Consider the following 17,256-nt stretch of genomic DNA (forward strand, 5'->3'; position numbering starts at 1 on the left):
TCTCTAAGAGACCGCAGCAACAACTTCTGAACATGCCTGCCTTCAAAGCTATCCTAGCTCCTGTCTGTGAAGGGCTTCTGTAGGGTCCTAGATAATGAGAAAAATGGCATTGCAGTTAAGATGACCAGCTCAAGAGACAAAAACAGGGAGCTTCCACTGCTGCTTTACAGCTTAGTCCTCCATGTATATCTTTTTCTACTGAAAGGGACCTTACTTAGTCCAGTATGGATGAGTGCTGAACCAGCTTCTTGCAGTGCTTCAGCTCCCGCTTGCTCTTCCTGTTTAGCTGAAACCCTTGTGTACGAAGCTAAGTAAAACTGACCTAGAGGTTGTTTATGCTTTCAAAGGGTATATGATCTGTGCTGGAAATGAGTACCTCGATCCAGCCTGACTCCCTACTACAATAATAACTGGAAATGAACTCTGGACCATCAGTTCCCAACCACTCTGTTAGATCACGTGGCACAAGGAATATCCCACCCTGGGGGAGGGGAAGGCTCCCAGTGACACGGAGCAGCACTTTCTGCTGTAAAGAGTCTCCCAGCAGCTGCACAAGGCTTGCGACCAGGGATGATCCATATGGAACCAACAAACAGCGATGGCAGACAGAGAGAGGAAAACACCTGTGGGTTCCACAGCAGCTGAAAGGAGAGGGACCACTATAAAGCCAACTACTATACAGTGTCACCTGAATGTGAACCTTGAGACTCGCAGGTAACCTGTCAGGTGTGTGCTCCAGATATCCAACCCAGATAAGCAATGCTAAGGCTCCCTTTGTCTCCCAGCCAGGCCATCTGCAGCAGCAATGTGAGAATTATAGTGCAATAAAGGTGCAGTTAATTCTCTTTTTGTCCCAACTTCCACACTGTCCTGTCCCAAACACTAAATAAAATCAGGACTAGAAGCACTTTCTCTGAAATGTGTCTGTCCCTGCTGCTTGCCAAGAGAAGTTAGAAAAGCTTCTCATGAATAGGCCGACTGCTTTCAGTTCCTCTCAGTGAGACTGTAACGTCCTCAGCTTTCACTTGCCAACATTAAATACTCCCTCCTTGTCTTTGGTCATTCTAGAGAATGAGGAAGGATCAAAGCATGGGTTGAGCATAGGCAGTCGTCCCTCTTATTGCAGAGGGAACTGCAGAGTACACAACTTCTCACCCCATTGTCCCTTCTGAAGAGCCTGTGAAGCATGCTGACACATCCAGGATTTCAACACAATTAAATTGTAAATTAGTTTTGTCCTTGACAAAAGGCTCATGACACACAATGATCTCCAACGAGATACAACGACCTGCTAAATTCTCTATTGGTCTCTTGGGGGTTTCCAGGACCTCCCTGTACATCATTCCCTGAAGTTAAACAACTGCACTTACCCACTGAAAAGAACGCATGGATTGGGCAATGGTAGGGGTCGCTTTCCTATATACAGTTCTTTATTGCCAGCTGTACTAGTAGTTCACTGTCAGCCCCAGGAAAAGGTCCAAGCAAATTAAAAATTCAGAGAAGGCGCTTAAGAGTAATTGGACTTTAAAGCATTCCTGTAATCATTTCAGTGGCAAGGATTTCAGAGATAGGTGTGAGCAAATTAAATCTTCATACAAACACTGAATATTATTTAGGCTGTGGGTAGCAGCACTTGCACGTTACATATGAGACCATCATATAATACATTTCTTGCAACGTACATGGTTCAAAAGGGAGAAGAACAATTAGGTGTCAGTTCTGGATGCTAAGAGATAGCTGAACAGTTATTGCTGTAAACTTCCAGGTGTATTTGGGTGTATGGCAGCCTCATGCTGGGGATGTCTCATGCAGAATGGGAGCTGAACTGGCAAAAGAGCAATGCTGCTGATACACGCATTCAACAAGATGGAAAAAAAAAGGTTATTTTCTAACTGTAGAATTTCTACCAATTTAAGAGTCAGGTGAAATAAGGCAGAGAAAGAACTCCTCTGTATTCTAAAAATACCCACTTTTTCAGTTTCTTATCCTTTGCTATAGGAGTGTTTTCCACTCCCTTGCTTATTCAAAACACACTTTAACATCAGACCAAGTCTGAAGACAGTACAACAGTACTTGTGTTTAAATAGCTGGAGCTTCAAGTGGGGGTCAAGGCCATGCTGTTTAAGGTATTCAGCCTTGAAAGGCACTTATAAAAGAACTGAGCCAGCAGAGACTAGAGCTAAATTCAGCTCTTACCCTAGTTTTAAACTGCTTCAACTTCTTTGTTTTCAGTACAGTCACATTCAGTTGCTACTCCTGTAAAGGAAAGTGGGCTCACATAACCCCACATCCATCTGATGTCAACTGGACAACCCCAAGGAACTTAAGTGGGGTCCCTCAGGCAAAGCTAGCTCTACTCTTTACTACAGATGTCACCTACATGATACCTTTAGCAGACTAAGTGTTCCATCAAGTGATACGGCTGTAAATAATTCAGCAGCAGCCCCATAACACTTGATTAAAACCTACTGAAAGAAGATCTAATTAAATTGTCTTTTAAAGAACAGACATGATATGACAACTGTGTGAAGGGCAGATGGCAAGCAGAAGCTCATTGGAACATGAGAAAATAATTTAGAGGACAGTACTTGGTAGCCAGTACTATAAACTTTGCAAGGCCATTGGCTTTAAAGCTGGGTATCTGCTGTGCTGTGAAATATATGTCTTATAGATTAAATAATATCTGGACAATACATTATAGGAATGTAACAGCTACCCTGCTGCAAAAGATGTGCTTTGAGATAAAGGAACACATCTCACAGCAGATTTTTCCATGTCTTTCAACCTCTGAGGAAGAGCTTTATTTCATACCTCAAATATAAGAGATATGAGCACAAAACTAACATCAGAGAGTTAAGTATAAATCTAAAGTAGCCCCAGAGTTCAAATGCACTACTGCCCAGTTCAAAGTTATGCATGGAAATAAGAACTTACTGAAGAAAATACAGACTTTTGTCCTCTGTATAATGAAGTCCATCCCAGTTGGGGGAAGAGAAACTACTGCTCAGAGACAGGCTTTCAAAGTAATTAAACGTGATCCTGCTGCAGCTACCTGAGATCAAAGCAAAGCTGTGCCATGGTACCCACCCCGACCTCCCAGAAGATAGTCTGTTTGCAGTCAATCAGTCATCTGAGAGGAAAAGATCTCAAAATCATTTTTCCCAAAGAAATGAGTGTTTCTTACTGATAAATTTCAAAATCCCTCATGCATCAGGGTGGGTCTCCAACTTCCCCCATGTTCTGTCTCCCAGAGTTCAAAGTTAGATAAATCTTAGAGCCACAGCTACTTGCATGATGAAGCTGAAGGCTCAGCACTCAGAAGAACTCCAAAGAATTCTAGCAATGCAGAGACTTGCAGAGCTCACTGAAGCTGTTCCCACACCACTGAGGCTCTGTCAGGGAAGCTGACAGACCATGCTGCTAACCCACCCTGTAAAACAGAGCCTGAATGTAGAGACTTTATTCTTTGCAGTATAAAGGGGCCATGCCTGCAGTGGCAGAGACCTCACACCAGGCTCCTCATGTCAGGAATACAGGAAGACCGAAAGGGCTGAGCCAGCCTATTTATGTGGAGGATCCACGAGGAGTGAAAGGGAGAGGCAGGGATCAGACCATGCGTTTCCTCACGTGTTTCCCCTTCCCCCCGCACCTTAGCTTTACAGCTGCAGGAAAGATCAAGCCAGAAGTGTGAAAATTGCTGAGTCAGGCCATGTCTGTGGGGCCTTGGAGAGGCTGTCACAGCGCTGGGGCCAGAGGACAAAACCTTGTGCTGAGGCAGAGCTGAGCAGCTGGAGAGACACTGCAGGGCGGGGACAGGCAGGACACAGCCATTGCAGGCACAGGCAGGAGGCCCTGGGCAGCAGGGACATCATGGAGCCCAGCCTAGGAAAGACGAAGGACCAGAAGTATTTTGCATTAAGAGAACTGGAAGAGGATGCAGGTTAAGCCTAGCAGGATTTAGCTAGTCCTGGCTAAGTTAGCACAAGGAAGAAGGTCAGAAACAAGCATGGATGTCTCTGTAAGCTGCCCTGCAGACTCAGAATTCTTCTGGTGTACAGCAGTAGTCTCTAACAGTGAGAAACATGTCCTGTTTTGGCATAACAGTTCAAAAGGACACTGAAAAGTCTTAATAAAATGCTAGAGGCAGGATCTGCCCCTTAGAAGAGCAGCAGAGCTGACTGAAGAGAGGAGCTGCAAGGAACCCCCAGACACTCCTGGAGACTCCAGCTCAGAGCAGGGCTGCACCACCACTGCATCTGCTGCCAGCACACTCCCTGCTCACTGCACTGACTGCAGGGCTGCCACTGCCTTCAGTTTGAAATCTTATGTTGCCAGGTGTCCATTGACTGCAGAGCTCTTCACCTCAAACTCCAAACTAGTTATTCTTGGCAACTGAGACAATTTGAACAGCATGGTAGAAAAAAATAAGAAAAGAAAAGATCAGTGGAACTGGAACCTGCCTTGGCAGCACAATGGTGTTGTAGATTTAGTTTCCACAAGAATTAAACACTAAACATTAATGTCACCCTAGCAGAAGTATTTGGCTAGCTCTCGTTACATTAGCTTCCCCTCCAGTTACAGACTGGCAGGTCAGAACCGATAAGGCCCAGTCAGTTAGAGGTGCATTCAGCATCACTACAGAAAACATCTCCCAAAGCAGGACTGCATTTCCTACAAAAGCAGTCTCAGCACAAACCCAGCCAGTGTTTCAGTTCAATAGCTAAAGACCCAGATCACAGTAGCATTTCTTTCTCCTTCCAAACATTAGCTTCCAAAGTCTCCTTCCAAACAGATTCCACTCTAGTCCCTAGGCATGACTGCAAAAAGGCTAAGGAGTTTAGGCTGCATGGAGAGACATCCCACAGAAACTCTGCCTTGTTATACCCACACAAAATGCTACCAATAAAGCAGTGCTCAAATCAGACCTTTAGCAGTCAGCCAGTGGTTCTACAAATATTACACCTGACCCACAAAGCAAGACCAAACTAGTTTCAACACACGTAATACCCTGTCTGAATACAAATGGGACTGACAAGCCCTTTGAGATCTACTCTGGGGTTTCTCTCAGCTTAGCTGTGTGAACAAATGCTAAGAGTCTTTGGTGCTTGTGCTCACATTGGCTGTTCCAGAGCTACTCCAGACACCCCTGTGTTTCACAGGAAAAAGGGAAAAAAACCTGAAACCTTTCTTCTTTCAAAGGGAGAAGGCTGAAGGCCTATGCAGAACTCCCCAAACAGATCAGTCTCCTTTGAACAATACCTGTGGATTTTAGTTGATTGTTTCCTTAAAACACAGGAGGATAGGCAAGGGCATAGCTTCTAGAATTCACTAAAATAAGAGGAAAAAACACTGCATCTGATCTGCACTCAGAGTTTTATACTACTAGCTGATGCTGGTGTGAGCCACTCAGATCTGTCTCTAAAGAAATTATGGGAAATTAATGTTAGAAGACTTCATAAGAAATGTTTTACTCTGTGGAAAGTTTCAGTTTTGCTCATAAAGACAAAAGGTCTGAAGTGTTTTGCTTGGCCGGTAACAGTTTTTAAGGAGACATCTAAAAAAGTGAGAAAGCTTTGAAAAACAAGATCTCCCTACTTCAGCTTATTTCAGAGGAGCTACATAACTGTATTAAAGCAGGATTTAGTCCTCTAGATTACTCTAGAAACAAAAGGGAAAACTGCTCTGGAAGAAGAAAAATGTTGCTAGAAAGTTGGTAAGAACCAGGTGTGGAGAGGTTCTCCAAGAGCACTGCAGGCAGCATGAGGGGCATGGACACACGTCTCCCCATGATTGCACTTACTGACAAGCCCATCACCTCCCCTAGCAATGTATTTTAGTGCTGATGGCCAAAAATCAATCTATGGCTCTCAATCTGTAAAACCTACTAATTATTTATTCTCTTCAGTTTAGAAATAAAACTAATAATAATAATAGTAATAATAAACTGGAACCTGCAGTCCTCAACAATAACCCATACACAGCAACAATGAGGAGCTCAAGACTTCCTTTCCAAATTTAGATTGCTTCAAACAGAAGTGAAAGTTCTTTGATAAATCAACAAACACACGTTTTAGAAGCATATAAGGAGAGCAGAACTGGGAAAGAAGGTGCTAAACTCATTGCAAAAAGGTTCTGAAGCTTTCCAAGGCCCCAGCCCCGAGGTTCCTGGCTGCATGCTGAACACTGGGGTCAATGACCTGTTCTGGCAGAATCAGATCAGACCAGATCAGAGCCTGGATCTGCTGCATCCCAGCAGCATTCCTCAGTGCCATGTTAATTACTGCTCTAAAGAGAGCTCACAGCCTCTGCTATTAGAGCTCTTCCACGTGGGGTAACTACTAATCATCCTATCAGGGGCACTGCATAACTCCAACCAAAACGTGATTCCTTACTCTGCTGCTTAAGTGTCCTGTGATCCTTCCCAGCTTCCCCAAGATGCACACAGAACCAATTGGATGTTCTCACTAGGCATAAAAAGAATGAGAGACCTGGTCTCTGCTCACTTTAGAATACATACAGAAATGACAAATGTATTTTACCTTTAAAGACAGATTTTGAACAGTCTTGAGCTCAGGTGTGTAAGTCCAATGAGATTTGGATCTTCCATTTGCCTCCAGCCCCAAGACCTCAGAGTTCAGCCTCCTGTGCTGCACTTTGAGCCAGATAAACACCAGACACCTATGATCAGCCTGGGCTGTGATTCCCTCAAACCCCCAAGAGCAAGGCCTAAGCTAAGTTTTGAGTTTCCACCTCAGGAATGCCCCAGGGTTCATTTTAAACAGCTTGTGCAAAAAGCAGGGAGCTGAGCACAGAACAGGTGACTGTCACCTAGCACAGCTGCAAGTGAACACCACAGCTGCACTAGTGATTACTTCATGTCCTTGGAGGTGTGCAGTAGCAGCACAGCTGGCTGGGACACGCCTCTGGGATTCGTATGTGGCACAGGAGCTCTGTGCAGCTCTGGCTTTAGTCAAAAGGCCTCTGACTACCTGTAAACTCTGGTGTTTCCCAGTTGTCCTCCTACAAGGCAAGGCAGAGTTTATCTAGTTTAACTGTCCTATACTGCAGGGGCTATGCTGATGAGGACTGGCTGCCAAGCCGGAATGCCAAACTGTTTCCTAATCACGTACTAGTTTGACTAGGTGCACACTCCCACCAAGAAGCAGGAATGCCCACCACACTTCCATGCACAACTGCTCACAAGGCATGTCTTGGAAGAACTCCCCATTTCTTTTGGAGCGGGTGTGTTTCCAGATTCAGAGAGCTTCTGTTCCCCGGATTTGCCTGCTGTGGCAACTCTGTGCTGCTGGTAGTGTTGACTGTGTGGGATTGCTCCACAGGAGTGAGAAATGAGCATGGAGGGAAGTCTGAGAGCTGGCTGAGTCAGAATCATCCATACATCACTCTGTGTCTTTCACCACAGCAGTAATCCAGCCAACACATTCTTCAAGCCCCCTAATAGTGGGAGATAGACAGGCTTGCTTTCAGCATCATTTTCTTTTTATTAAGAAAAAACCCAAAACAAATCCCTCTAAGCTGAAAATAAGGGTAAGAAGTATTAATCTTAAAGGAAAGGTGAGGGTTTATCCCTCAAGCATCTGACAGATTACACTGTCTTAGTTGAAATTATTATTGTAACAGACACTATTCCCTAAATAATCTGGTATGTCACGTGACTTCTTTGTTAAAGAGTTCCTATTTATGACCAAAGCAGGTGATAAATTTGTGTACCCCATGCTGACTCATTGCTGTATATCGGTCTCTAGCATGCAGCTGGAACACTGATCGGGGCTTTCCTTGGGTAAAATGCAGTTCACAGCATTGGAACTGGACTAGAAGCCCAAGGTCTGCGCAGGTGGGATCTGGGCAAGCTTGGTCACAGTCAGGAGTTCAGCTGGACACAGCTGGGGCTCAGCTTGGCTGCCTCCCTGATGAGATCAGTTCTGTGCATGCACAAAAGGTTAGAAGTGGTATACAGAGACTGAGGCTTGTGTGGCACCACAGGCTGTGGGTTCCTGTTGCTGTGTGCAGGCACAGACAGACAGAGGTGCCAGCCAGGCTCTGCTGGGCTCCTGCACTGCACCTCCAGGGCTGCAGGAGGATGAGCAGGAGTAATGGTGTTACGAGGATCCAGGGACCACACAGGCGGCCTTAGAAAGGCAAAGGCAGCACAGAGCCTTACTCTAACACTTCCTTTCTTGCTTCCCAGTCAGTGCACCATGAAACAAGGCAAGAAGTACACAGAGCTTGACAGAAAAGTGAAGAGCCCCTTGTCCTGTCTTCATATTGATGAAAACCTGCTCACCAGAACTTGTCCTGGGAGCTCAGGTAAGTGAAAACACTGCTGCTGAGTTTTTGTGTCAACATTTATATAAATTCAATGGTAGGAGATGTGCTAAATTCCATTATGATGTGGAAATTCTGATCATAACTGTCACAATGGAAAGATTATGTCTGCAGACTAGATAATAATATATGGTCTTCCCTTCTGCCAAGTCAAACAGAATCTCTGTTGAAGACTATCTTGTACAAGGAGTGCACAAATTTAAGAAAGGAGAAAGAGTCCTACAAAAACAAAAGACATTTTAAGAAAAACAAATGTGCTGCATATATGCAAAAAGATGAAGTAAGAGACTTTCTTCTCTTACATAAGATCTGCTGGGAAAGGAAGTCTCTTCAGCTGAACAAAGCTCATAAACATGTGGCTACAGGTTGCAGTTTGGCCTGAAAAATTCACTACTCCCACTACTTCCAATTTGCAAACATAGTTGTCCTTCCCTTATGCATACATGCCCAACTTCCAATCTGCAAGTGTGGACTATTACCATCCCTCTTCCTCTTCTCTCATGCCTCCCCCCATTTTCAAAGCATTTGTTTCTGTTCAGAGATTGCTTGGTAAGATAAGCCTTTTCTAGACAAATTGCCAAATGAATTGAGATAATGCCAAAGCAAGTTCAAACAGATTTAATCCACAGGTACCATTCAGCCACTGTGAACAACTGATTTGTGGAGAGTAGACTGACTTATTTGTGACTCCAGCTGGGCTGGGACTTTCTGGGCTCTGTTGCTGAAGGTGCTGAACAGAAGACATTCCTGAGGAAGATCTTCACACACAGGGCCAGGAGTGTCTCTATCACACACCTAGTCTGGCCAGAGAGCCAGGAGGACAGTTTTCCCAAAGAGCAGGCAGAAATCAGAATTGTGTGCTACTGCCTCACCCCGACGCTCCCACCATAACCAGTTTGAAGGCAGCTGCCATGCCAGAGCCCCTGCAGTCAGCTCTTCTGAGGCAAGAACCCAGATAGAAAGAAAATACATCTGCAGTCTAAATCCACTCCAGGTCTCACAGCTCAGCCTTCCTGTCTCATCTTTGCTGCAGTCAAAAGTGGGGGGCGCTGGGGAAAGGTGTCCCACGTGGTCTGCAGATTCCCACAGCTCACCAAGCCAGCTGTTTCCAGCTAAAAAACCCACAGGAACCTTTCCTGTTGCCAGTACCTGTGACTGTGTTCTGCTCACCTCCAACAGGCTGGTTTGAGCTGCAGTTGGAAGTTGGATGTTCTTCACCACAGATGTCTAGTCCAATCAGCAGTTCTCCAGCCAGGGAAATGAATCCAGAAAGATACTGCCTTCACAAAGAAATACAGCTAAAAATAATATGCTTCTAACTTTGCAAAACCAATTTGAGTCATACAAGGGATTAGTGTAAGGACAGAGGTAAAGACTGACAGAGCTATTTCTTTCGAAGGATGCTTGGAACAACACTGGACACTCACTACATGGCAGACATTTTTTTGTGTCTTACATATGGGATAAAATTACCATTATTTTCCATTTCAGTTTTGTAGTCAACTTGAGAAGTGAGTAAACCTGCTAGGACAGAACTGAAAGTACAGACCAGCACTGGGTAAAAAGAAAAACACTCAAGCACTTATTGGGCAGAACATATAAAACTTTAAAAAACCCAAACTAGACCTTGTGGCATCTAAGAACCCAGTCTGCTAATAACCAAACTAACAGAACCTATCTTCCACTACAGGGAAACTCCCTGCCCTTCTAAGAAACGGCCTTCCTATCCTGAAACAGGGTCAGCTCATATAACACATTGCACTCAACACATCCTTTGCAAGCAATTCCCACAGCACTTTCTTTCCTCTCCTTCCTGTATCTCAGTTTTCCCTGAACTCTTCTGAGCCACCATGAAGGCTTATCTGTACCTGCCAAGGTCCAGTTTGAAATCCTTATCTACTACGTGCTTTATTTTGAGAACACCTTACAAGCAAGAGGAATGAGGAAGGACTTAAAGCATTGCAGTAAATGGGGAGCGAGCTAAGTGTGAGCCCAAGTGCCCTTGGTTAGGTTCATGTTCTTGACGTGGCAACATGTCACTACACAGTTCACCAGTTATATGAATGGAACTAAGTTTTCACAATTCTTTTTCCTCTGAAGTCTTTGCACAGAAGAAAAGCCCTGTGAGAGCTCAGCCCCAGCCTAGATGAGCTCCCATTTTAGGACAGATGTATAGTACAGATGTGGCTCACAGTACTGCCAGTACCACCAGTAGCTACTAATCATGACCCACAGAGCCATTTGGTGACTCATGGAGGCCACCAGAGAAGGACAGCAGGCCCTGGAGATCTCTGAGCAACTGCCTGCACCACCAGTACCCAGCTCTGTGCAGGACCAGAGCTCATGTCTGTGCTGGCATGACCCCACAGGCAGAGGCACACAGCCACAGTGGCACTGCTGGCACAGGAATCAGGGCATGGGAACTCCACCTGGTACCTGAGACAGCTCTGGGCCCACATCCCTCAGGGGGAAGCAATGACAGCTTGGGGAAGCAAACACAGACCCTGAGCTCCTGCTGTCTGGCTCTGTGACCACAGTCAAGCACCAGACTCGGGCTATGCCTGACATATTTTGGTGCAGGCTACCCAACAGTGCTAAGAACATGGAGTCTGTGCCCATGCCCACAGCTCCATGTGTGGGCAGAGATCCAGCACTTGGTTGAATTCCCAGAGAAATCACATACTGGACTGTACATCAAAGAGATCTTCTTCTAAACATAAATTTTATGATCACCAGTGAACGTGGCATAGCATTTAAGCAGATAAATGCTGAAGAGCATTGTATGCATACACTCAACAACTATCACTAGAAACAGCTTTTGTTGCCTTAAGAAGAGCCTCAAGATCATAAAAGGCCTTTATACCTTGTGAATAAAGGTTTTCTTTTAGAACAGGTCCACTAGCAAAATAGTGATGATCATTTTCCAAAATGATGCAGATTGACATTGTTTGGGCATCAAGAAGGCCCTCGGCAGAGCTGCCAAAAGGCTATACAAATATTGTTTCATAGAGAATAGCCTTTTGAATGCTATTTGGAGGTGACAGGAGGAAGAACAGCGCTATAAATTTGGGTGGGAAAAAGAACCAATCAAAACAAAACACTCCACAAAACAAACCAACCAAATAAACAAAACCACAAAAAAATGTCAAAGAATAAAGGAAGAATGATAGATTTTCACAAGGCTGTGCCAAAAGCTACCTACCACCTATTGTTTCACAGTTTTCTTCCCAACCTTCATTTCTCATGTGATTGATTTTTTAGCATGTAGGTTTATTACAGTCAGTGTTGTGATGATCCTTTCTTCCTAAAAAAGCCCAAAGCTCTATCCAGCTCCACAGTCTCCAGCATCAGGTAGAGAAGAGGAGCATTAGCATTTACATCAAACTTGAATCAAAGAAGGGGACAGGAGGGGATTGCTTGCTTAGAGTAAAACTACCTGCACAGAAGGTAATAGGAAATGTTATTAATTAAGTATCTAAAGGCCAGATGAACTAAGGAAAAATACATCTATTTTCCCTTTCTAAATACTTATACAGACTTTTGTACAGATCCAGCTCTTCTTTGAGAGCATCACAGCAGCGCATGTTTTGTGCTTGGAGAATTTCATATAATCTTTCTAAACAGCAGAACATCTCTCCAGCCCCGTCCATGATGCTGTTTGAGCCACAGCAACAGAGAAAAGGAGGAGCAGATTAGATCAGTGAAACGGAGCCAGGGATAGAGAGACAGGCCTGGAGCAGAGGGCAGGAACCATCAGGAGCAAACACCAACGACCTGAGGCAAAGGGGAGTTTTCCCAGTTCGCCAGGACAGCGGTGTGGGGACACACCTCCTGCCAGGGAGCCTCGAGTCACCTTTGCTCCGCGCCTCACATCGCATCCCGCTCCACAGGGACACTGGAGCCCGGCACAGGCCCCGGGCGCGGCAGGGCGGCCGAGCACGGCATCACGGATCTCCCGCGCACACCCGCGCGACAGCCCGGGGCTGCCCCGCACCTGTCCGCGCTCCGCCGGCACCGCGCTCCGCTCCGCGGCTTCCCCGGGCGGGGGCCCCGCGCCGGGAGCGCCGAGCCCACTGACAGCTCCAAGGCAGGGCCGGGGCGCCGCTGCCCCCGCCAACAGCGCTCGGCCCGCGGGAGAAGGAGTGGGCACGGCGCGGCCCCGGTGCCGAGGGGACAGGGCGGCGGGCAGCAGCAGGCCCCGGCCGCGGCCCCGGCCGTGCGGGGCAGAGGCGGCAGCGCGGCCCTGCTGCGGCGCCCGCGGCTGCCAGCTCGTGCTGTACCTCCAGCGTGCGGATCTCCTGCTGCGTGAGGTCGTTGGACGCGGCGCACTTGGTGCGGAGCCCGCGCAGGTTGGAGAGTGAGATGTCGATGAGGTCCTGCAGCAGCCCGCACTGCTGCAGCGTGCTCCGCACGGCCGGCAAGCCCCGCGGCCCCGCGGTCTCGCCGCCGCTCCGCTCCTTCCTCTCCAGCATGCCGGCGGCTCGCAGGGCAGCCGCTCTATCCATCCCTCGGCATCAGGGAGGCCGGGAGGCGAGGCGGCGGCGGGGGAGCGGCGGAGGGAGGGAGGAAAGGAGGGAAGGAGGCGGGCGGGAGGCCGGGGGCCCGGCCCGGCCCGCCCCCCCGCGCTCGCCGGGCAATCACCGCGCGGTACATGCGCGGCCGTGGAGCTCGGCAAGGGCGGCCGCTCCGCCCCCGCCGCCGCCCTCAGCGCCCGCCGGCGCCGCGGGGTGCTCCGTTCTGCGTGTCCCTCGCCACTCATTTCCCGCCTCACCCCTCAGTGCATCCCTCGCCTCTCGTTTCCCGCCTCACCCCTCATCGAGTTTCTCACCCGTCAGTGTGTCCCTCACCCGTCATTGTGTCCCTCACCCGTCAGTGTGTCCCTCACCCCTCATCGAGTCTCTCATCCCTCAGTGCCCTCCTCGGCCCCTCGGTTCCCGCTTTGCTGATTCCCTCTCCTCTCTCTGCGCCCGCCGCAGCCCCTCAGCCTCCCCTCAGCCTCCCCTCAGGTATGTCAGGGCTCGCAGCTCGCCCCGAGGATCTCGTGCTCGGCTCCGCTCCGCGCCCCTAGAGGAAGCAGAACAGGGGCAGGGGAGGCCTGCCCAGGCTGGGGCAGGTGTGAGTAGGCACTAGGATAAACATGTAGTGAATATAAGCTTTGAGCACGGTAGGTGTGTGGGTTCATCCATATAATGAGTAGGAAGGAGCTTTATGATGGCCTTGTGGAATCGCTGTGGTTTCAGCTTTCACAGTGGAGATATGAGAAAAATAGTCCAGGTAACTGCATTACATTTGGGTTCATAGCCAGCCTGTCTGATGGACTTGCACAGAGCTGAGCTGTCAGTGCAGGAACCACTCATCTCTCAATTATTAGAATTGGGACTGTTCACCTGACATGAAGGATCCAGAGAGGCAGCCAGATTGTACTTTACTGACAGAAGAAGGCAGCCTCCCTAATTTGCACTAAATTGATACTAGGTTTTAAAAGCTTAAATGACATCTGAGTCACGTGTGGCAATACAGAAGGGAGAGTCCTAAAAAAAAAAAAAAAAAAAAGAAACTATGAATATAGGACATGAGGCAGTGGAGCAGGGCAAAGCAGCTGACATTGAGCTGTTTTTCTCATGGTTAGATAAATACTGCTATCCACATTAGTTTGTGTGGATTTGCATCAAGTAGTGTGGCATATGCTGTTTAGTAATTTTCTTAAGAATGTGGGTCAGGTTAAGTATTTGATTTCATTGTCGTTATTCACATGCTGTAAATTTCATACGCAATAAGGGCTTTGCTGGATTAGGGTTTAATTAGTTTGCCATCTGATGAGTCCTGTGGTTTTGGGAAAGTAACTTTGCTTATTACCTCCGTATTTCTGACCTTGTGAAAAAGCCTTTATCTACCCTGTCTGCTTTCAAGAGCGGTAGAAGTTTAACACTGGAAATTTTTGGACGGGTTGAAATCCTCAAATACAGGTGACTGTGGAACTCGGGAATGTTATTAACAGGATATTGTTCTTGTAGACATATCCTGCGTACCACACCTGAGACTATCCATTTGCTTACAGACAAGAGGCCGAGTGCATTGCATAAGAAAGCAGCCTAGGAAACTTGTGGGCCGTGCATCACGGGATACTTGGCATTCTCTGCAGTGTTGTGTGCTGGGAGTGCCGGCCTCATTACCCGGCTGCCATCTGTGGGCAGCATTCCAGTCCCAGCACACAGGGATGCCCTTGGGCCTGCGGGAAAAATGTGCTGACTAAACACTGCCTATGCGTCCATCCCTGCTCAGCATCGCTGCTGCCTCACAGGTTGCAGGGCTGGCGCCTTCAGGGAGCGCAGGCTACTCTTCCACCACGGACTTTGTGTGCAGTCCTGGTAGTTTAAGTTGTCTGAAACCACAGCTCTCTGTCTATAAGGAGATGGTGTACAGCAGTGCTTATCAGAGAGTTGAAAAGAGAAATACCATGGCTGGGCTGTGCTAGAAGGACCGTGCAAGCACACTGAATGTATTCTTTTCCCAGAGATTTCAGGAAGTGACATGTTTCATATTGTACTGTACACATTTATTGATGCACCTGTTAGGATTTTTCTTTTAATGTACAGTTTATGTAGGGTGGACATAAGAACTGTGTTCTCTAGAGTACAACTGCTTTTTTCTTCAATTGAGTGAACCGTACCCCCATTGTCAACTTCATTCCAATGTGAATTGTACAGTGGCCTTTTTTGTCACTGTGTCAAAAAACAACAGTTTTGAAAACAACAATAAAATGTGGAATGTCTGAACTGGATCAGAGAAAACTGCTAAGTCCTTGGTTAAGACACTGGCCTTAGGATTGAGGGGGATTTCTCTTCCCCACCGCCCTCCATCTCTCTTGTCCACACAGATCAAGTTCTACCTACCTCAATAAAGCCCAAACCTTGCTAAGCACCCCTGGAAGTCCTGGACTGTAGCAATGGTCTTGGACTCAGTAACATAAGCTCAGTGGGGAAAAAGACTTTTTTTTTGTTCCTGGAGAAAGAAAAGCACTGATTCATTTCACATGCTGCCTGTATGAAAAGCCTCTATTACCTTTTTAGCTAGCTTGCCCCAATTTCATTCAGCCATCACAACACTGAATTTAGATGATGAGACTGAATTACTCTATTTGATGTGTTTAACACATAATAGAGACCTGTTTTAAGAAAATGCAGTGTTGGGATTTGAAGAGCTGAAATGTTAGGTATTTCAGATAAAAGAGGCCTTTATTATCGGTGATTTTCTCCTCAAAGGCTTCCTCCTACACAGCCATAGGAGTATTCCTCTCCCCGGCACAGCACAGGGATACACAGTAGCTCTGGCATGCTCCTCTGCTGGGAAGCTGGGAAACTTAAGTCCTATTTTTAGACATGCTGCTGGATATTCTTGTTAGGATATACAGAGAAAGTGAGGATGGTGAGATGGTGTTCCTGGAACAAATCCTCACCATTCCCCAGTTTAGGTATCTCCATTGCCTGCAACTGAGCCAAACCAATTCACACAAGAATGACCTGCACCTTTAAGGAAGAATTTTAGTGTAGGTCCACTTCTTCCGTGGATTTTTTCCTGCTCAGCTGTCTGTGTCAAATGGCACAGTCAAATGCAAGGGACAGATCAGCAAATCCCCAGGTTTGGAAGTGGTGGATCCCAGTAATTCAGGAATAGATACAGGAAACTGAACTGTGTGCTGACAATAATGGAGAAAGATCAAATATGTGAAAATTAAACACTACTCCTTTTCTTAAAAATAATTTTCATGGGTGGAGAAAACAATTGTGTTTGTGCAATCTTAAGGGAATTTCTGCCCCACGAGTGGAAGGCACAAGAAACTGGTGTGTAGCTTTAGTCAGTGTTTTCTGTGGACAGGTGTTGTGGTTTAACCCCAGCTGGCAGCTAAGCACCACCAACCCCCTGCTCACTTCCCCTTCAACAGAAAAAAACCTTGAGATGGGTTTGAGGAGGAGGACTGGAGTGCTGTGTTCATCTTACCTTCTGGAGTCATGAGTAAACAAGTATTGCAGCTGTTACAGCAACCAGAAACTTTCTAGCTTTAAGAACATAAGAATTTAAGTTGTCTATAAAACAAATAAAAACCTCAACATTTATTTTTAGAGTAATCTCATGGGTTTTGCAGTCTTTCTTTAGCATTAGCTGTGTTGCAATAGTGCTGCCTTTTTGTCTGCTATTTATCACCAGTCATTTCTGTTTAGACTATAAACTGTTTGGGGCAGGAAGAGTCTTTTACTCTCAGCTTGCACGGCAATGCCTGAATCTCAGCGAGAAGCCTCTGAGCTCTGCTGTAATATAAATACTCAATAATGACAGGCCTGAGGCTTTAGCCCCCACCCCACTTGGAGCACTGCCAGCCTGTGGGGTTTATTCTAGCAGCAGACGTGCCAACAGTGAAAAGTGACAAGTTTTGTTGGCGAAAGATATTCATAGGTCTAACAAGGATAAAAAACACCCGCCTTTAGAAACAGAGACTTATGTCTCTCCAAGGATAAACACTCCCTAGATTGACTCATGCTGGCATAATCCCCTTGTGCAATTTGTATATTGGCATTAGATATGTGTGTGAGGCAAAAAGACAAATATTTGGTTAACAAAACAACATGGGGATAATAAAAAATAATTAGGCAGCTTTACCTCTCAGAACACTGCGGCAGGTGCTGCTCTTCCTCTCTGACAGGCATATCCCTGCAAGCAGAGCTTCCTGATGTTTGTTTTGTTTGCAGCAAAACAACCAGGTTTTTTTGTTAAGTGATCTCAGAATAAAAATAATTAATAAATAATTAAATGAATCGAGTCCAGTAGCATACAGTTGGATGAGGGAGGGGATATATACTGTGGTGGAAAAAGCAGGCTCATATTCCACAAGAGAGCTTTGTCAAGTGTATTGCA

General features: G+C 46.5%; 1 protein-coding gene across 1 annotated transcript in view; it reads right to left on the reverse strand.

Annotated features, from left to right (window-relative positions):
- The window catches only part of KSR1 (kinase suppressor of ras 1), a 51,015-nt gene extending 38,121 nt beyond the window's left edge, over positions 1–12,894 (reverse strand). Inside the window, exon 1 of the mRNA XM_088066200.1 lies at positions 12,627–12,894. Within this exon, the coding sequence (XP_087922326.1) occupies positions 12,627–12,851 (225 nt within the window). The 5' untranslated portion in view covers positions 12,852–12,894. The remainder of the gene's footprint in view (positions 1–12,626) is intronic.
- Positions 12,895–17,256: the final 4,362 nt, after the last annotated feature.

The sequence above is a fragment of the Pseudopodoces humilis genome, chromosome 23 (genome assembly GCF_049639895.1).
Source record: "Pseudopodoces humilis isolate 2021_Gansu_Grassland_sample_001 chromosome 23, ASM4963989v1, whole genome shotgun sequence".
Classification (NCBI taxonomy): Eukaryota; Metazoa; Chordata; class Aves; order Passeriformes; family Paridae; genus Pseudopodoces; species Pseudopodoces humilis.